The sequence below is a fragment of the Silurus aristotelis genome, assembly GCF_946808225.1.
Source record: "Silurus aristotelis genome assembly, chromosome: 19".
NCBI classification, from domain to species: Eukaryota; Metazoa; Chordata; class Actinopteri; order Siluriformes; family Siluridae; genus Silurus; species Silurus aristotelis.
Genome location: NC_139592.1, coordinates 4,673,051 through 4,693,826, shown reverse-complemented (window position 1 = coordinate 4,693,826; position 20,776 = coordinate 4,673,051). Strand labels below are relative to the sequence as shown.

The 20,776-nt window shown below is 42.6% G+C and overlaps 1 protein-coding gene and 1 long non-coding RNA gene across 5 annotated transcripts; both read left to right on the top strand.

Moving 5' to 3' along the window:
• Nucleotides 1-790: 790 nt before the first annotated feature.
• On the top strand, nucleotides 791-19,421 carry bltp3a (bridge-like lipid transfer protein family member 3A). Of its 4 annotated transcripts, none has more exons than XM_083521094.1 (22): nucleotides 791-1,102; nucleotides 4,307-4,469; nucleotides 4,633-4,671; nucleotides 5,188-5,279; nucleotides 5,387-5,576; nucleotides 6,932-7,072; nucleotides 8,020-8,175; nucleotides 8,387-8,567; nucleotides 9,702-9,788; nucleotides 9,953-10,084; nucleotides 10,210-10,307; nucleotides 11,626-11,767; nucleotides 11,845-11,892; nucleotides 13,414-13,607; nucleotides 13,695-14,839; nucleotides 14,965-15,119; nucleotides 15,693-15,805; nucleotides 15,884-16,031; nucleotides 16,118-16,371; nucleotides 16,498-16,606; nucleotides 17,072-17,124; nucleotides 17,272-19,421. In XM_083521094.1, the coding sequence occupies exons 1-22, from the start codon at nucleotides 1,059-1,061 to the stop codon at nucleotides 17,380-17,382; spliced, it is 3,795 nt and encodes a 1,264-aa protein (XP_083377220.1). In that variant the 5' UTR covers nucleotides 791-1,058; the 3' UTR covers nucleotides 17,383-19,421. The 4 variants fall into 4 exon arrangements, with proteins under 4 accessions (XP_083377220.1, XP_083377219.1, XP_083377222.1 ...); XM_083521093.1 differs by having other exon boundaries at nucleotides 9,953-10,123; XM_083521096.1 differs by lacking the exon at nucleotides 11,845-11,892.
• On the top strand, nucleotides 3,251-3,990 carry LOC310715268. The gene is made up of 2 exons (XR_014530281.1): nucleotides 3,251-3,688; nucleotides 3,725-3,990. It is a non-coding gene; the product is annotated as an uncharacterized lncRNA (long non-coding RNA).
• Nucleotides 19,422-20,776: the final 1,355 nt, after the last annotated feature.

The window sequence follows — 20,776 nt, the reverse complement described above, 5'->3', positions numbered from 1 at the left end:
GCATTAACAGCATTAACTTCACCAATGTGAGCTACAGTTGCGTCTGTTGGATCGGACCACACAGCCCAGCCTATTCTCCCTAAGTGCATCGATGAGCCTTGGCCGCCCATGACCCTGTCTCCGGTTCACCACTGTTCCTTCCTATACCAGTCATCTATCCATCACAATTTGGCCCCAGTCAACCTCGTACTGTAAGGAGAAAATGCTGCCTAATACAGCCCATCCACGAACAGGTGCCATATGGAAGAGATCATTAGTGTTAGCAGTTCACTTCACCGCTTATAATGTTTTAATGTTATCATAAAGTGGATCAGTGGATTTTGTGCTCTCAGGCTCCGATTGTGTTTTACAGAATCACGTGTGTAAGTGTGTGTCATTGCAGAAGCAGCGCCCAGGTTCCTCCAAAATACAATCTAACCCCTGATGTTCAGGCAAACCTGCTTCTGATCAATCTGATTCTGATACAAACAGACAGACAAAAAGACAGATGGGTAGATGCAAGAAAAGACAGACAGACAGACAGACAGACAGACAGACAGATAGATAGATAGATAGATAGATAGATAGATAGATAGATAGATAGATAGATAGATAGATAGATAGATAGATAGATAGATAGATAGATAGATAGATAGATAGATAGATAGATAGATAGATAGAATAAACAACAAATGTGTTAGTGCTTTGTGTAGATTCTATATAAACCTCAATTTTTTTAGATTTTGTATTTGGAATTTAATAATAATATTAATTAGAAGAAGAAGAAGAAGAAGAAGAAGAAGAAGAAGAAGAAGAAGAAGAAGAAGAAGTGGTAGGAGAAGAGACCGTTAGAACGACTTCTATGCGCATGCGCGGTTTAACAGCCGTTCCGGGTACACACTTGTGTTGTGCTGACGGATTTCGGTGGCACACCGCTAAGCTGTACTGGAGATGCTGGCCCCGGAGCCTGGCCTGGCCGGTCCGCTTGGATAGGCGAGTTCCAGGGGAGAGGCAGTGCGCATGTGGACGGTGTGCTCTTGATCCCGGACGCGGTCCTCAGTGCAGAGAAGAGAGTAAAAATGGCTGGGATTATCAAAAAACAAATCCTGAAGCATCTATCCAGGTAAGAGCATGGCCAGGCTGCGGCTCAGCTCGGGGTTTATACCGGGGGGTGAGGAACCGCGAGCCGGGAGTCTGTTCCATCATCTGATCAGCATGTCCACGTCCTTACACACCTCTTTCCTGCTCCTTCTTAGGGTTTTCTCCTTTATTGACAAAGGGTTTGATTTGCTTCAATGGTTCTCTCACACTCTCGGTGTCTTTCATGTGAACTTGAACATTATTCAGATCGTTTAGATTTATAGAGGAATTAAAGGAGAAAGTCTCCTCTAAAACCCAATGCATGTCTTTATTCTTCTCGGGAATTTCTTCACTGATTCTGCTCTTCAGTGTGTAGTTGATGATGCATTTCTGCAGGGCCATAAAAAGGTTGGGGGTTTCCTCCCTCTGACGTAACAGCGGGAATCTCCCCTTAAGCTTCTACACATTCAGAGACCAGGGACTGCACCATCTGGATGGATGGATAGATAGAAAGATAGATAGATCTTTATTTTTACAGTGAGACTTTGTGATAGATAGATAGATAGATAGATAGATAGATAGATAGATAGATAGATAGATAGATAGATAGACAGACAGACAGACAGACAGACAGACAGACAGACAGACATCATCTGGTGACATGACACTGTTTTCTTTGGTGACTTGATATCTAGACAATCTCTCTGAATATGGAACGACTATAAAGTTTTTAGCAGGCGTTCGCACTCCTGGTTGCCATGGTAACTTATTTGGATAAGTTGTTTAGTTAAAGAAATCTAAATTACCCACAATGCCATTACCCGCAACTACCTTCTGATTGTTGCACCTCCCCCCACAAAGCTTCATGGTTATACCAACTTCATCTGCGTCTCAGCTGCTATGCGTCGTGTGGACAAAGGTTTTGGGACACCTCACTTTTCTAGCCGTATGTGGTCTTTCACCAGACTGTTACTACAAACTTGAAGGTACACACTTGTATCAGATGTGTTTGGATGAGGTAGCGTTTTCCAACATCTCCCGCTATAGGGTTTGACCTTGACGCTACTGAACACCTTTTGGGATAATTGTGAACGTTGACTGAACCCCAGGCCTCCTCACCACACCTACATCAGTACCTGACTTTACTAACACCTTTGTGTCTCAATGAATCTCTGCAAATCTCCACAAAACTAAATTAAACATCATCCTGGAAGAGTGGAGGTTATTATAATGGGCACTAAATATGAAATGGGATTTTAAAAAAGCACTGGGGTGAGGTGTCTACAAACTTTTGGCCATGGAGTATATCCGAATGACAGCGTTTGCACAGTTAGGGCGCCAGAACCTCTGAAAATCCCGACTTTCCTGATTTTAGTATAAATAGATGAAAGCGTTAGTTTACACTGTCGTTAGCGCGGTCACTGAGCGACGCCGCAGGATCTCGGATACAGACGCAGGAACAGACTGAGGAGGTGCAGATTCGGTCTTTGGCAGAAAACTGGGTGCTATTAAACACCACAGCATGTGCTTTTACACCCACTGAGTGTCTGTTTACCGAGACACACGCTGAGCATGAGGCGAAATGATCAGCACATGACACACGGCTTCCAGCTCAATCAGCGCTCCGTATGTGAACGCATAATAAAAACGAGGATGAAGAGGGGATGGTTCTTGTTTTTCTTGAAGGACATGTCAACTCAAGTATTCAGAAAGGAGACTCTGGTGTCAGGGTTTTTTTTTTTGTTTGGTTGTTGTTTTTGTAACACAGTCAGCATGATGGTGCTTTTTTTTTGTACGATTGCATTCAAGATACAAAAAGTGAGGCGGAGAAAGAAAGAGAGGCTGGTGAGAATGAGAGAAAAGGAACAAAAAGCTAATGAGAAAAAGAAAAAAAACATAAGGCTCAAGAGAAACAAGAAAAAAGAGTAGAAGCTGGAGGAAAAAAAAATTAGAGGCTGAATAGAAAAAAGAAAAATGAGATACTAGTGAGAGAAATTTTACCAAAAAAAGAGAGAGAAAGAAAAATTGAGAGTGGTGAGGAAAAGAGATAAAATGAGAAAAATTAGAAAAATCAAAAGGCTGGATGGAAAAAAGAAAAATGAGATACTACTGAGAAAAAGTACAAAAAAAAAAAAAACATGAGAAAGAAAAATTGAGTGAATGTTGTGAAAGAGTAAAAAAAAATAATAATAATAATAATTTGATACTACTGAGAAAAAAAACAAGAGAGTCAAGAAAAAAATAGAAAAGTTAAGAGACCTTCGAAGAAAAAGAGAAAAACTGAGAGACTCGAGTGAAATAAGAAGAAATTAGGCTGGTGAGAAAAAAATGAGAGGCTGTGAGAAAAGCAGAAAAATCGACAGACAGGAGAATTATAAGAGAAAAAAAAACAAGAGACTGGTCAGAAAAAGAAAAACAAGAGGCTTGGCAAAGAACGAAAGGATGAGAGTGGTGACAAAAAAAGAGAAAGAGAATAGGGTTTGTGAGAAGAAAAAGAGAAGAAAGGCGCAAGGCTGGACGTTTATCGCTGCTATAACGTAAGTTATAAGTTACTTGGTCGGTGATCAGCATTTTCCTCCTGCACCAACCTGGCAACAGTGTGTGTGTGTGTGTGTGTGTGTGTGTGTGTGTGTGTGTGTGTGTGTGTGTGTGTGTGAAATGATAGTGAAAGTCTCAACTTCTGTCCAACTGTAACAGAGGTCGGCTATTTTGAGAGGAAGGCGGTGAGAGACTAATTTGTAGTGGTGATACGACTCAGTCCAGTCCCAAACACTCCGATTTTTTTATTTTATAAAAATCCAAGGCTCCATGTCATTTACTGAATGTCCGTCTTCGTAGCGTTAGCAGAAAAGCTGTCTCTCCCCTGAGAACTGACACAAAGACCGGGCGATATTATTCCACCTCTTCTCTTCTATTGTCCTTTCTTTCATTTTTCTGTCCCTTCATCCTTCCTTCGTTTCTTTCTTTCCATCATTTGTTCTTTTTCTACTTACTTCAACGATGGCTCCTTCTGTCTCTCCATCCTTCATCTCTCTCCTTCTTTCACTCTCTCTTCTTCCACTTTCTATCCTCCCTCTCTGCTTTCTTCCTCCTTATTTTTTTACCGCCCTAATTTCCTCCCTATTTTCTTTCTTTCTTTACTTCTTTTCTCCCTTCCTTCTTATTTTATTCCTTGCATTCATTCTCTGCATCTTATGTAATATGTGCCTGTAGGTTGCAATATTAAAAGGAATTCCTTTTTCCACAGGTTTACAAAGAACCTGTCTCCTGATAAGATCAACCTGAGCACGCTGAAGGGAGAAGGTCAGCTTTCCAACCTGGAGCTGGACGAGGAGGTTCTGCAGAACATGTTGGATCTTCCCACGTGGCTCTCCATCAGTCGCGTCTACTGCAACAAAGCCGCCATCAGAGTGAGACGGGATAAAAAAATTCCATGTGCAGTTTGTTTTTGTGACAAGGGAACTTTTTACACTAACACACCTCTCTCTCTCTCTCTCTCTCTCTCATTCTCACTCTCTCTCTCTCTCTCTCTCTCTCTCTCTCTCTCTCTCTCCTTCTCTCTTTCTTCTCCAGATCCAGTGGACGAAATTAAAGACGAGCCCCATATGCCTGGTGGGAATCCCCCTATTGTATTCTCATTTGTATTTTTCCTTCTTCTCTATAATTCCTTATTTTCTCTCTTTCATGATCATCCCTCACTTTGTGCATTCGAATGTGGACTTTTTTTAGTCCCTGTTTCTGTAAACAAAACGAAACAGGCTGATGGTTAGACAGACGCCTGTATAACTAGTGTTGCAAAACTTCAGATATTTTCAAAATTTCCATAGGAATTAATTGGAATATATGGGAATAAACTGGGAGCTTAAAAATCTTGCAGGATAATCTCGGGTTAAAGCAACCAGCTTTAACGCAATTCAGATTAATTTCTATCCTGCACATTTATCAATCACATGCACACAGCAGACTTACTGCAGGGTTCCTGAGGCCACGCCCCCTACATGCACTGTTCATTCTTCTAGAACATAACACACATCATTTCTTCAATCCTGCACACAAAATAATGTAAATCAATGGCCACCTTTTTGCATAATGTATCATTTCCTCTTTTTCGTCTTTCTCTTGTCATAGTTTCTCGACAAGGTGGAAGTAGAGATGATGACATGCGAAGAGCCCCGCCCTCCAAACGGCCCCTCGCCCATCGCCATCACTGCAGGTCAAAGGTCAGAGATGGACAGTTTTCTTTCGTTTTTTTTCCTCTTTTTTTTTTTTTTATAAACCGGTCGTATTAAAGAACTGAACTCACTGGAGATGTTTTGTGTGTGTGTAGTGAGTACGGCTTTGCAGAGAAGGTTGTGGAAGGCATGTCAGTCATCATCAACTCCATCGTGATTAAAGTGAAGTCCAGAGCGTTTCACGCCTCTTTTGAGCTCTGGCAACTTCAGGGCTTCAGTCTGAACCCCAAATGGCAGAAGAGTGACCTCAGATACACACGAATCACACACCCTAAAAGAGGAGAGGTAACACACACACACACACACACACACACACACAAATAACACATCGAGAGACGAAAGTATTGGGACACCAAACTTTTCCAGCCGTATGTTTTTTTTTTTCCCAAACTGTTACCACAAAGTTGGTGGGACACAATAGAATTCAATTCAATTCAATTTTATTTCTAGTGTTTTTACAATCTACATTGTTTGAAAGCAGGTTTACAGAATGTAAAAATTATAGAACAAATTCACTTATATTCAACTTTGTATGAATTTATTTCCGAATGTGGTGAGGAAAATCTCCCTTAGATAGTATGAGGAAGAAACCTTGAGAGGAACCAGACTCAAAAGGGAAACCCCTTCTCATTTGGGTGACGCCAACATTGTGATTATAATCATTCAAATATTTCAAACGCTGGCGAGTGAGTAATATCATGTGATTATGAGTGATGTATGATGTCTTATACAGTCAGTTGGAGTTGTGGAACCAGGAGCTCCTAAATAACTCATAAATTAGCTCAACATCTGAGATCATTTTGGATTGAACACCAACTCCTCCATGCCCAAGCCTTTAAATGTTCAATAATGGAGAGACAGCATATGTAGAATTTTTTTTTTTTTTGGAGTATTGAATAAAGGGTTGAAGTCTGAAATCTTCATGAAGTGAGATCCAACTGGCACTGGTACATATCTAGATGGCTAAGGATCCTCACGAAGTCATCTTCTTCTTTATAACTAGAGCCCCTTTGGATGCTTCCTGATTCAAGCCGGGTCTGCATCTTGTAACTTCATGAGGTGGCACACAATTGGAGCTGTATCAAACGTATCACATGTTTTTGGATAGCTGAAATCTTTCCTTCACAAATGCAGATCAATGAGGATATTTTTAGAAAGTGGAAGATCTTGAGTGGCCTACTGTTTGATCTCTGATCCTCAACATCAGTACCTGACTGCTAACACCATCATGGCTGATAAACGCAAATGTCCACAAGCACACTCCAAAATCTAGTGGAACATCTTCCCAGAAGTGTGGGGGTTAATTATAACAGGGAATAGACATTAAATGTGGAATAGGATGTTCACACTCAGCTGTCTACAAACATTTGTCCATAGAGTGTATATTGTTAAAAGTCCATTTTATGGCATCAGGCACCAATCCAGTGGCCAGAATGCTGTTTTGGCACGTGCTATGACATCATTTTTTACTTAAATTTTTTTTTTTAGATCTTCCTAGGTCATTTTAAACCCACGGAATCAAAAGTGTTGAGCTTGCTAACAGTGAAAACATCTAACTAGAAACTAACTTTGTGTGTGTGTGTGTGTGTGTGTGTGTGTGTGTGTGTGTGTGTGTGTGTGTGTGTGTGTGTGTTTTGCAGGTGCTAACTTTTAAAGAAATCAACTGGCAGAGTTTGCGCATCGAAGCAGACGCTATAGAAAGCGAAGAACAGGATTTAGGGACCACACCCATACGCCTTATCACCAACCAGGGGCGCATCCGGATCGCCCTTAAACGCAGGGTAATATATCAAGCGATGCTAATAATAACAATACAACTTTAAATAATCATTTGTCCTGAATAGGGTTGCAAAAGGGTGGAAAATTGCCAGTAAATTTCCAGAAACTTTCTATGGGAACTTCATCTGGGGAATTTTGGAAACATTCCAATACAAGCATAAATATGAACATTTGTTTGATCATAAGCTGACATGCATGCGAACATATACAGATTTAAAAAATGACATTTTTGACTTTTAATTGTTAGTTTAATTTCGTTTGCTCAATAGTTAACAGCTTTTAAACATAAATGTATCTAAACCTTATGTAACGTAGATATTCACCAAGATGTATATTGTTTTACATTATTTTGTGTGCAGTATATAAGAAATGATGTGTGTTATGTTCTAGAGCAGGGGTGTCAAACTCAAATTCACAGTGGGCCAAAATTAAAAACTGAGACGAAATTGCGGGCCAAACTCAATATTTATTGAAAATTTGACTGCAATTGTGCATGTTTTCCGTCTCTCCAGATGTGTAGTGTTGAACCTTTTCATATGAAAACAAACTTAGGTTTTGCATACATATTGGAACAACCAAAGTTTAATATTATAAACACATGAGAAATTAAATTTTAAATAAAACACACATCAGTGGTATTTGTTTTGGTATTATGTCTGTCTCTCTCTATCTATAGACCTGATTCCTTTAACGCATTAACAAAGCATTCTGGGATTTGTAGTATTCACGATGTATGTGCTATATACTGGCGGGCAGCTCTAATACACATTTGATATGATAAATATATGGCCAAATATAATTACACCGCGGGCCAGATTTATTCCCTGTTATAGGCTGACCTGCAATTTTGCAGTGTTTTCTTTCTATCACAAGTGTGGCTTCAGGTCTTTAGAAAACATCTGGGGATAGACAGTATAAACCTGTTATTGGTGCATGTATCTGCTGACAGGTGAAGGACTGTAATGTTCTGGCGTCAAAGCTGCTCTTCATCCTGGATGACCTGCTGTGGGTTCTGACCGACTCTCAGCTTAAAGCCGTCATCCATTACGCTAAATCTCTGAGTGAGGCCATGGAGAAATCTGCACAGCAGAGGAAGAGCATGGAGGTAAACACACACACACACGGTTGCTTATTTTGTTCTTCATTTGAATAAATATATGTGGAAACACCATCACCATGTTTTAAATACCTGCTGTTTTTTTTTAATTTGGGTGTATTTACTTCTGGCATTAGAGAAGAGTTCTATCAGCAACCTTGGCTTAAGAATAGTTTGTTTTTTTAAAGATAAAAAAAATGTCCCGTAAATTTCGCTTCAGACTGTCCCTACCTCTCCTGGGCCCCGCCCCCCATGGCCAGAGCCGCACCCGGTTTCCTTGGCAACTCCCAACACATTGGCGCAGTATTTTGATCAGTATGATGTAAAGGAGTCATCATATCACACGTTTATTTCTCGCCTGGATCTGCACATCTGCAACGACAGCTCCTTATCAGAAACAGGTCAGTTACGTCATCACTCTTACCTCTGTTTCTCACACCTGGCCACATTTACCTTCTCCAGACACATCTGCCCTATTTACCTCACTCCAAGAAACCTGCTTATTTTCCTTACTTCAACACACCTGGCCACATTTACCTCACTCCATCATACCTGGCCACATTTACCTCACTCCATCATACCTGGCCACATTTACATCACCCAGACACATCTGTCCTCTTTACCTCACTCCAAGAAACCTGCTTATTTACCTCACTTGAACACACGGGGCCACATTTACCTCACTCCAACATACCTGGCCACATTTACCTCACCCGGACACATCTGTCCTTTTTACCTCACTCCAAGACACCTGCTTACTTACCTCACTCCAACATACCTGGCCACATTTACCTCACCCAGACACATCTGTCCTTTTTACCTCACTCCAAGACACCTGCTTACTTGCCTCACTCCAACACACCTGGCCACATTTACCTCATTCCAACACACCTGGGTTTATGTTTACCTCAATTACTAATAGCGTTATATTTACCTCACTTCAACACACTCGGCCTCACTTCAACACATCTTGGCCTTACTTATCTTACACCACACCAACACATCTGGCTTTAAATTTACCTCACTCCAACACACCTAGCCTCATTTACCTCACTCAAATACACCTGGCTTATTTACCTCAATCTGACACATCCAACCATATTTACCTCACTCCCAACATACCTGACCTCATTTAAGTCCCTCCTACAAACATGGCTTTATTTACCTCACTCCAGCACATCTGGCCTTACATCACACCAACACACCTGCATTTATTTAACTGGCTTTATTTACCTCACTCTAATATGTGTGGCCACATGTCTTTCACCACAACACACCTGGCTGTCCTGATTACCTAACCTGAGTACAGTTTTGAGTTTTGACTACACCTACTGCCTTTTTATTCGTCCAATCGTACACTTACGGAGACTAATAACTAGTGCTGTTTTCTTCACCTGAACCCACCTGCTCTAATTACCTGCTTGTAATCAGAGACATTTTGTCCTAGTCCAAACGGCGTAAAAGTTATTTGCCTGGGTCCATTGAGTGACCAGGTTTTATAGGCGATGTCTCAGTATTTGACCATTCTTTTTCAGGTGAACCCCCTATTCCAGGCTCCCAGGGTGCAATGCAGCTGACCTTCCGTAAACTGGGTTTTGATTATTACCCCTTCCACAGACCAGGTGAGTGGATACCTTTTCAGCCTCACCTTTTAATTTAATAATATATTTTCTATTACATTTATTTCAGCCTAATAGTCTTAAATGTTTTAAAATAACTTTATATTAGGAGTCAAACCATAATATCTAACCGAACAGGTCTTGTGCTTGTGTGTATGCATTTACAGGTGATGGCTGTCGACATTGGGAGCGTCACTGTAGCGCTCTGGACTCTCGCACTCAATGGGCATCCAAACTGCTACAGGATTTTCAGAAGAAACTGGAGAGCTCAGGATTTCCCCAACCTCCATCCGAACCTCGTGATCCTAACGCACAGTCTCCGGGTCGAAAAATGCACAGTGAGAAAAAGCAGAAATGTTTCACAGAAGTATGAGTGTGGAGGTTTTTGTGAACTGATGAAAGGATGCCGATTGTTTTATGTAAGGAGATGAGTCCGTTCCGAACCCTGATGGCAGTTCGGCTTTGAAGAACCTCCGCTCCAGCTGCATGGTGATCCGAGTGGACGATCTGGACATCCGTCAGGTTACTGTCAATTCACACACACACAAACACACTCACACACAGTCATAGGTTTCGTATAGAAATGGTAAGAAATAATTAAACGTTCCAGGGGAACGATGAGACACTTTTCCACTGGGGGTTTCGGGTTTCTTTTTAGCTCCGCCCCTTTATCGTTCAGCAATAGACTAATATCTGATTGTAATTCCAATCTCGAAAGCGTGGGACTGTCTCGTGTCCGTTCGTTTCTGTCTGTTGCTTTACCCACAGTGCCCTCTGTTTATATTGGCTTCCCTGGTAATTACGAGCAAAGAAGGCTGCGAAATATTTAGCAAATTGTTTAACTTTTTGATCTTTTGTTTAAAAAAAATAAATAAAATACTCGTTTTCCACCTGTCTGTTTGTAGAAGTTTCTCTCCACCCTTCTCTCCTCCGGTGACTGAGTGAGTTGCAGTACAAATAAAACAGAGAAGTGAAAGAGTTTGTAATCACAGAAAAGATAAAGGGAAAATTTAGAAGAGAGAAGTAGGAAGAGAAACAAAATGAGTGAGGGATTACTACTGAACATGTGGGGCTTTTTCTGTTTTTCTGCCTACCTACCTACCTCTCTCTCTCTATCTCTCTCGTCGTCTCTCTCTCTATCTTTTACTTAGTCTTTTTCTTTTAGTCTCTCTTGCTCTTTCTTTCTTACTCCTTATTTCTTCTTTTCCCTCTGCTGTTCTTTTCTTTTTATCTCTTTCTTTCTTTTTTTCTTTCTTTCTTTCTTTCTTTCTTTCTTTCTTTCTTTCTTTCTTTCTTTCTTTCTTTCTTTCTTTCTTTCTTTCTTTCTTTCTTTCATTTCTCTCTCACTATCTCTTTTTTATTTCTTTTCTTTTCCCTTCTCTCGCATCTCTTCATTTCTTTTTCTCTCTGGCTCTCTCTTTCTCTTCTATATCTCCCTTTTCTTATTATTTATCTCTCTTGCCCTTTCTAACTCTTTCCCTCTGTATTTCTTGTTTCTTATGTTAACTCTTCCCCCTCTCTTTCTTAACCTTTATTACCTCCCTTTATCTTTCACTCCTACCTAATTTAGTTCTTCTGAACTTCTTCTGAACTTCCTGAAAGAGGAAAAAAAATACTTTCTCTATCTCTTTTCCTCTTTTTCTTCCCTTCCCTCTCTCTGTCTCTTTTTCTCTCTCTTACATGTCAGGAAGTTCAGAAGAACTAAACGCGGAACCTCAGATATATCTGTGACTCACAGCTACTACACACACACACACACACACACAGACGTCCTCTATTTATCCCTGTGTTGTCCCTCAGCTCTTATTTCTCAGTGTTTTCTGCCACTTTGTTGTCTCAGGTGTCCATCAGGGGGCGTCACAGCAAGAAAACCCAGTCGCTTTTATCATGTAATCGCAAAGTGCTGAACATGGCGGAGAACACACCTGCGATCCACCTGCAGTTTACCGAGTACTACTTCCCTCACAGCGCTGCAGGACCCGGTACCTCTTATATTTCACTGCACTTGCGTTTGTTTATTTTATTATTATTTTATTTTAATTTGTATATACTGATTCAGATACAGGATTGAGAAACAGAATCCTTCCCCCAGGAACAGGAAGTCATTGTGAGTACACTCTAACTTCATGTACGTTATAAAGGTCACTACAGGTTAGTTTTTAGTTTACTACAAACATAACAAGAACAGGACTCTTCCCATAGAGATATCAGGGCCTTCTCAATTCACACTATATGCACAAAAGTATTGGGACACCTGACTTCTCCAGGCATTTGTGGTTCATCCTCAAGTCACACAATTGTGTAGGATCCTCTGCCAGAGATGGCAAAAGAACACACATCATATTTCAGACTACACTTTTTCTTTACTTTACTGATGGTTTTTTTGGGGAGACTTTGACTTTAACTTCACAACACTTTAATGTCAAATATCTTTTTTCTTTTTTTTTTCCTTTTTTACTTTCGAATAATTTTATTTTATGAATCAAACCATAATATCTAACCGAACAGGTTTCGTGCATGTGTGTATGCGTGTACAGGTGATGTACGCATACATCAAATCACCTCGGCTGTGAACGACTTCAACTTTCATTTCAAAACCATGCTGTATCTGGTACTCCAGATTTGTGCATGCTTTCCTCCTAAATGGAGGAAAACCCCAAACATGTGACCACTGCAAAACAAACATGGTCATCAAACCTTTATTAATGGACTGCAATACTTTTAAAACAATACAGCTTTTTTACTCAGAAAGCACGTATTGAGGAGGTTTCCAAAATGTATCAAAGAAGAAAGTATTATTTACCCCGATCCTGCCATGAAAAAAAGCCATTGATGCTGGCATTGTATTAACCCACTGCTAAACACTAAGTATGTGCATCTCCATAACTGCATAGCCAAGGACACGATACATTAAAGACACATATGAAGCAGCTACCGATGCGATACGATTCGCCTCTATTACGATGTGGTGCGATCTTATTTCGATTCAATGCAACACGTTGCAGTGAGACAAATTTGATACTATGCAATTCAATCTGTACCATATCGGTCTCTCAAATCTTTTGGTTCAGACAGACAGCAAATCATCCATTTACCTTCTTGAATTGCCTTCTCGCTTTTAACGCATGGCCTTTCACAAGGGCCTTTGTAGTACAAAAAAAAAGATGAAATCAAACCAGATGTTCTTTTCCTGTTCTGTCTTCAGGAAAACACAGCTCTACCTCTGCCATGTTAATCTGTATTCTATGTGACTCTCAGGACACGCCTCGGTCTCCGTAGTGCTGTGATACGTCTATTCGCGCAGCGGTGCTGCGAGAAAGAGTTTAGCGAGGAGAAATCGATCTACATATCAAATATTGGTCACTTTCTAAATAATAAAAGTTGCTCATCTACTAATAATGATATCTAAAAAAAAAAAAAAAACGTTTTTTTTAAATCAATGTATAGCATTGTTAATCTTCATGCTAATACGCTATAGTTAGAAAGTTGACTATAAGCTGTATAGTAAACATGCTAACAAGGCTCTCTCTCTCTCTCTCTCTCTCTCTCTCTCTCTCTCTCTTTCTCTCTCTCTCTCCCACCTCCTCTTTACTTACTGTCTGTTTTTCTCTGTCCTGTCTTTCTGCAGTGCCCTGCTCTAATCTGTACGGTCAGCTGAACGGTTTGCAGCTGTGTGTCGACGCCGCAAGTGTGTTATGGATGTACGTGTTTTGTCGTGGCTTGCTGACGACTCTGGAGCAGGTGAAAGCCTTTTATCACCTGCAGGACAGCAGCAAGAGCGACGAACACGTGGATGTCCGAGTGGACGCCACACAGCTTAAGGTAAGATTTGCTTCAAGATATTTCGCTTCAAGCATTCGCTTCATCTGATTGTCGTATTTATTTAAAAAAAAAAAAATTTATCCGTAGCTGATCGTTCCTCTCGACTCCTCCATCTTGGACCACCCCGATCGTCCACATGCTCTGTGTTTCACGCTTTCTCAGGCATTTCTGAGCAACACGTATCACTCTCCTCACTCGTCTTTTGCCGACCTCGAGTCCACGTTCTCGTCTTTCGCTGCTCAGGCGTTTTTCCGGCCCTCGCCGGCCGCGGATTTTCCTCGTGACCGGAACACTTTGCACCCTCTCCCTCCAGGGTTCCTAAAGTCCGATCCCTCGCTCTCACTTCCACGTTCACGGGATGTATGGAGTCTCAGCCTGTCTCAAGCAGCGGGGTGTTTTGAGGGTGCACGGCACGGAGGCAAAGCACCGGCGTTCATGGAGCCGTTCGCTGCGTGCGTATGGATGTGCCGCCCGCAAGCTTTAACGAGGTCCCTGAGTCAGGAGGGAGCGACGTACACCGAAAAAACATCCAATCACGACCCTCCATCAGCATCCGTCCACTTCCTGGTTCAGAGCATCACCCCGATCCGAATGTGGCTCAGTCATTATCAGTACGTTGCTCTGCTCCGGATGAAGGATTACCTCACGAGGTTAGCCTCCGACCTCGATCGCTTTCCGAGCTCAAAGACCGAAACTCCCCCTCCTCCGACGGTGTGTGTATCACTCAACTTGGAGGTGCTGGAGATCGGTTTACTTCTTCCCCCACTTGTTGGAAAAATGGACGAAGAAGAAGAAGCGCCAGAGGAAACGGACACGCAAAGCCTGACGGACTCGGATCTCTCGCCGACGCGCCCGGACAGCGGGATCGTAGGAAGCACGGAGAAAGCTTTAGAGCAGGACGAGGCCGAGTGCGACAGAGTGGGGGTGGAGTCTGTAGAGGAGGCACGCGAGGCTGTCGAAGAGGGATTGGACGAAGAGAGCGGGCAGGGAGGCGAGTCGCAGGTCACGACCTTTCTGCGAATGTCCCCTGCGATAGTACAGAATCCCAGCACCTCCATGGTCAGCCTGGAGGGGGAGCTGTCGAATGCGCTCAGTGTGACCAAAGACGTGACTAAAGACGCCCTCAGTGCTTCCCTGGACCTCACCAAGGGGGCGCTGAACATCACTAAAGACGCGTTCAGCATGCTGAGCCGGGGATCTGCCATGAGCAAAATCTTCAGCACTCAGAGCAGGTAAGCAGTGAGATGAGGAAGGTTGTAGCTAGGGGTGTAGTTGGTGGATAATAAATCTCATAAACCTACATTTTATTCGGTGTGTGTGTGTGTGTGTGTGTGTGTGTGTGTGTGTGTGTGTGTAGGGAACCAGACGACTCTGCTCTGCGTCTGCCATCCCTCAAACACTCCCTTTCCCAGAGTTCCTGTGACAGCATGCTCATGGACAACAGCGTGGCTGACGATGGCCTCTCCTTAGACAGTGACACCAGTGAGAACTTCATCATCCTCACAGACTCAGGTGTGACATCATCACTGTGTGACAGTCACCAGCCTTGCTAGATCTCTGACATCATTTACTAAAACACCTCTTTTTCTGTCTCGTGCTATATATATATATATTTTTTTGTCTTTATAGCCTTCCAGACTTGTCTGGTGCCTGCTGTCTGTCTTTCTGTCTAGACGTGTTTTTGTTTGTCCGTCTTTTTCTATTTACATCTCCCTCTTTTCATGAGTCTCTCTGCAGGTCTGTCTGTCTTTCTATCTATCCATCGTTTTGTCTGTCTGTCTTTTTGTCTATCTGTGTTTTTGGTTCTCTGTCTTTTTCTGTCTACATATCACACTACCTCTCTTTTCATGTCTCTTTTTCTCCCTGCATGACCATTACTTTCACTCTCTGGGCATGTTTCTGCCTATCTGTCCTTTTGTCCATCTTTCTATCTCTCTCTCTCGCTCTCTCTATGTCTGTCTGTTTTTTTCGCCTCTCTGGTTGTTCCTCTCTGGGCATGCTTCTGTCTTTCTCTCTGTCTGACTTTTTGTCTCTCTCTCTCTCTCTCTCTCTCTGTGTCTTACTCTGTTCTTCTGTCTGTCTCAGAGTCTGCTCGTCCTAACGGCACCCCTGTCCACTCAGTGAGGACAGACGGAGGATCATCAGCCGATCTGAGCAGCTCACTGTCTCACAGCACCGAAGACATGTCTCAGGATATGGTGAGACACACACATACACAGACACATATACTTACTGCCTGTGAGAGGGGGTGGAGCTAACAGACTTTATTACAACAGGTGTGTGTGCTTCTGGTTTCTGTGCGCGCTGTCCGCTCTCTGATGGAGCTCCGGGGGCAGGACGCAGTGGTGGCGATGGAGGTTCGGTCTGTCACGCCAAAGCAGCTGGGAAACCAGCGAGTGGTGGATCTGCAGACGCTCTCGCACGGTGAGACGCACTCGCGTACGCTGAGACACTGTGAGAGACATTGCCCTAACCCAGTACCAGAGCAGTCTCTTCTCTCTTTTCTACAGGTGCTTTTTCTCTACCCATGTCCCCTGTGTCCCGTGCCCCGGTGGTGTGTCTGAGGATGGAGGCGGGGCCAGGGGCGGGACGTCACTGCTGCACAGCGGAGAGCACGGGATTCGTAGAGGTGTGTGTACATGGCTGCGAGGCAGAGCTGCTCACCTCGACAATAAACACACTCGGCCCATTCATGGAGGACGAGCTAAACTCCGAAGGCCAGCCAATAAGAATCAGCGTACACAACACCCGCATCACGCTTAAGGTGAGGGGACGGGGGCTAATGTCTATGTAATGAATTCACAGATTAAAGTCATGATTTATTAAAAATAGGATATTGAGGACTTGGCAACACTAACAGAATGTGTGTGTGTGTGTGTGTGTGAGACAGGATGACGGCCCCCGTGTGTATTCCACCGCTCCCCAGCCTGTACCTATCTCCTTTGTTCTAGATGGTTTAGTTCTGGAGCGGCTAGACGATGCCATACTTACAGTCAGACGTGGGTATTGTGTGTGAGAGAGTGAGCGAGTGATTGTGTGAGAGAGTATGTATGAGTGTGAGAGTGTGTGTATAAGTGAGAGAGAGAGAGTGTGTGTGTGTGTGTGTGAGAGTGTGAGATAGTATATATGAGTGACTTTGGTATGTGTGAGAGAGAGAGAGAGAGAGAGAGAGAGAGAGAGAGAGAGAAAGAGTATATATGAGAATGATACTTATCTGATATGAGTATATAAGACAGTTGGTGAGTGTGTGCGAGAGTGTGCGGGTGTGTGTGAAAGAGAGAGAGAGAGAGAGAGAGAGAGAGAGAGAGAGAGAGAGCGAGAGAGACAATGTTTGAGGGAGTATGAGAGTGTGAGTGTGTGAGAGATAAGCGAGAAGTGAGTGTGTGTGAGAATGTGAGCGAGTGATTTTTGTGTGTGTGTGCGCATGTGTGGTTTATTCACATTGGTCTAAATTTCTCTTTAAGCCACTGGCAGCCAATTAGACAAAGCCTGCTGTGGACCTGAAGGAGATGACAAGGTATAGTCACACACACACACACACACACACACACACACACACACACACTCACACACACAGAACTGTTTGACCAAATAGACCCTTGTCTCTTATTTGTGTGTGTGTGTGTGTGTGTGTGTGTGTGTGCGCACGTGTTCTCGTATCCAGGCGCTGCGGGCGGAGCTTGCTGATGTTCACTCGGCCCTCTCCTCTGCCCTCTCAGACCGAGAACGTCTCTTACAGGAAATCCGTAAATACGACCCGTCCTTTACGATATGACCTCGCACTGCTGTCGGGAGGGACAGAGGTCAGACTCTACGGTTCAGACACCAAGAACAAGATTTCTGTGTGTGTGTATATGTGTGTGTGTGTGTGTGTGTGTGTGTGTGTGTGGAAGGAACGAGTGTGTCCTCTTCCTGCTGTACTGATGTCCTGCTGTACTGAAGAGCTTTCCTTCCTCGTATTTAGGTAGTGACCAAAACAGTGTTATCGATACTTTTATTTAATATTTTATTTTTACTTTGTAGTGGAGCCGTTAGTATTAGCTGCTAATGAGACGTGTCATTACGTGTGTGTGGGTTCATGGGTTCAGAGTGTGAGAGCTGAAAACAGAGCTCGGGACCCCGGCCTTATTTTAGCTGCACTGTGTGTGTGCGTGTGTGTGTGTGTGTATGGGTGCATGTGTGTTTTGTTAGCTGTGTGTATGATTTCACACACATACACACACTCAGCGCATCGTACGCTCATTGCAGGTGCCAATTGAAAAAAAAGAATTTAAGCCACAATCTTTTCCTCAATTCTTTGAACACGAATTATAAGAATCGTCATTTTTGACGCACACACACACACACACAAACACACACATCCTGCAATGGATTTCCTTGAACGCAGTGCAGAGGGTTTGAGCGCTCATTAGAACAATAAACATTGCCATGAATGTTAGCTATTTCATCAAGACGATTGTAGTGTTAGTGTGTGATAAGCGTCCCGGTGTATCCCTCATTCATTACCCTCTTATGCATGTTGTAGTCTCATTTGTATTTTATTTTCTTGTATATTTTGTTACTGGAAGTGATATTTTTATTAGGTTTTTTTTGTTTGTTTTTTACACAATTTGCACAAACCTGAAAATGTGACAGGTTTCGATATGAATTGCGTGCTAGACTCCCGATTTCATGTAAATATTTTTCTTATATATACGTTGGCAAGGCGGAGCCAGAGGTTCTGTGTACACCGAAATCCACACCCTCATATCTATGCATTCGTGACGAATAGCACGTGACACGGCGTGTTCAAGGAAATAATCCATTCTATTTCCCTCGCGTATATACATGGATATGAGGGGCGTGTCACAAACTATTTTCATTGAACACGTCACGTGGCCCGTTAGGCCCTCGTATCTATGTACTGTATATATGTGAGAAATATTACATGACAGGAGGATTTCTATGGAAGTAATCTCTGAGAGGCCCTAATATCCGTGTGTATACGTGAGGAATAACGACATGTTCTATTACAGGGTGGAGGAATGGCATCAGACGGTTCCCCTATAGCGGCACACCCTGAAGTGTTTGATTCCGCTTGTACCACAGTGGTTTATTAGTAAACATCCCGCTCGTTGCTCCGTTAGCCCCGTTACCTCCTGCTGTTGTACAACGTTGCTGCTGTAGTAGCTGTAACCGTTCGTTTTGTGGTTCCAGCTTGCCATGTCACTGGAACCCGGGACGTTTCCCACGTTCTGACCCAACAAAAGTGCCGACACTGTAGACTCCATCCTTATAATAACACTTTATAACTTTATCTGTGATATCAACGATTTTACATTGTAACGACCGGTGTATGACCAGTCGCACAATGTCAGGGAAGCTGTTGCTATAGAAACGATAAACCGTATTAGGACCAACCATTATGTTGTAGTGGCAACTACGGTCCGAGCCGCTATAATAAAAGATTCTTCGACACCTTCAGAATTCACCTGTACTGCAGTGTACGTTCTAAAGAACATTATAATTGCAAGAGGGGAAGTTATTATTATTATTAATTATTATTATTATTATTATCATTATTTAGCCCCTCCCCCTTTCTTGTGAAATGCCTATCATGCCTAAATTATTACATTTGAAAACGGCGTTTTCGTCCAAAAAAAACGCTTCGCGCCCACACTTTCGTTTTCAATCATTTCGTTTCCTGAAAGTCGATCGTCCACACCGAAACGTCTGAAAACGCTCACGTCCCTGTACCGTGCTCTGACCCGCGCCATTTCCAACCGTTGTTTATTTACTTTCCTGCTTTTTGAAACGTCGCCTCCGTTTTCCCACTGCGACAAAAATGTGTTGTAATCCTGTATCTCATATACACAACCGAACAGTTGAGGGTCAAGGGCTTGCTCAAGGGCTCAGCAGTGGCAAAGTCACAAAATTCTGATCAGAAGGTTGTTCTGTCTGAACCACTGAGCTCCACGTCCCCTTTAATAAAGCACACATTCGGAGTCCTGTTACAGTCCGAGAGTGGACAATGAACAATGTCTTTTAATACAAAGGGAGAATACATTTCTCTTTATTTAAACCAGTAGTGTGTGTGTGTGTGTGTGTGTGTGTGTGTGTGTGTGTGTGTGTGTGGTAGTGTAGGACGTCTTTGGTGTTAGACACGTTACAACAATTTCATCTCTCATGGTACGCCATCGCAGCATGACGGTGTGAAAAATGTAGCATTTTGTAAGCATTTTCGAAAGGAAATGGTCTTCCACACGAGCGTGTGCGAAAGTGTGTATGTGGTTGCTACTGTACAGATAGGCTCTCTTACTTTCTCGGTAACATTTTTATGCATGATCATACTTGATATTTTACACAAGTGCAATATTGTGTATATTTCAGCTTGTATATCGGTGTCATGGGTTTTATTTAAGAGACGTCGTGTTGGATTGGGACACAGCCCACAGCCCCGTCTCCTGTAGTTTGTGTGAATTATTTTTTTTTTGCTTTTTTGTTTTGTGGGAATGGTGTACGATCGACTGTTCATTTCACTTTTAAGATCCGTTTCCTGGTCGTGTTGAATCCCTGCCATTCGGTAGAGTTTCCGCGCTGAAAGATATTCAATCCAGATTCTGTAATAGTATAGTAAAAAAAAACTCTGCGTTCCTGTGTCACATTTCTACAAAGTGCTGATGATGACTTAATAAAAAATAATGCGTGGCCTTGTTTGTCAAAAAGTTTGAACAGGAAGCATGAAATAACGCCGGGGAACGAGGTACTTACAGAAGTGTAGTTATGACCTTGCACACAAGAATCATCTCATTAAATGTTGAGGCTAAAAAACGAGATACTGAAATGTGGCGAGGATTATGTGATGCTAAAGGAAAAAGATAATGGAATGTGGCCGTGAATCTGTAATGCTCGAAAATGAGATACTGAAATGTGGCCAGGATTTTGTAATGCTATGAGAACGAGATACTGAAATGTGGCCAGGATTTTGTAATGCTACGAGAACGAGATACTGAAATGTGGCCAGGATTCTGTAATGCTACGAAAACGAGATACTGAAAGGTGACCAGGATTCTGTAATGCTCGAGAACAAGATAATCAACTGTGGATGCGACTCTGATGTAAGTTAACGTTATAATTAAATGTGACAATGGCTCCATAATGATTGAAAATGAGATAATGAAATGTGGCCA

Bases quoted from the DNA above. Each gene is read 5' to 3' on its own strand.
- bltp3a (XM_083521093.1), top strand. From the start codon at position 1,059: ATGGCTGGGATTATCAAAAAACAAATCCTGAAGCATCTATCCAG. The intron at 11,768-11,844 runs GTACCTCTTATA...ATACTGATTCAG, and splicing joins TCACAGCGCTGCAGGACCCG to ATACAGGATTGAGAAACAGA. The intron at 17,125-17,271 runs GTATAGTCACAC...TCTCGTATCCAG, and splicing joins GACCTGAAGGAGATGACAAG to GCGCTGCGGGCGGAGCTTGC.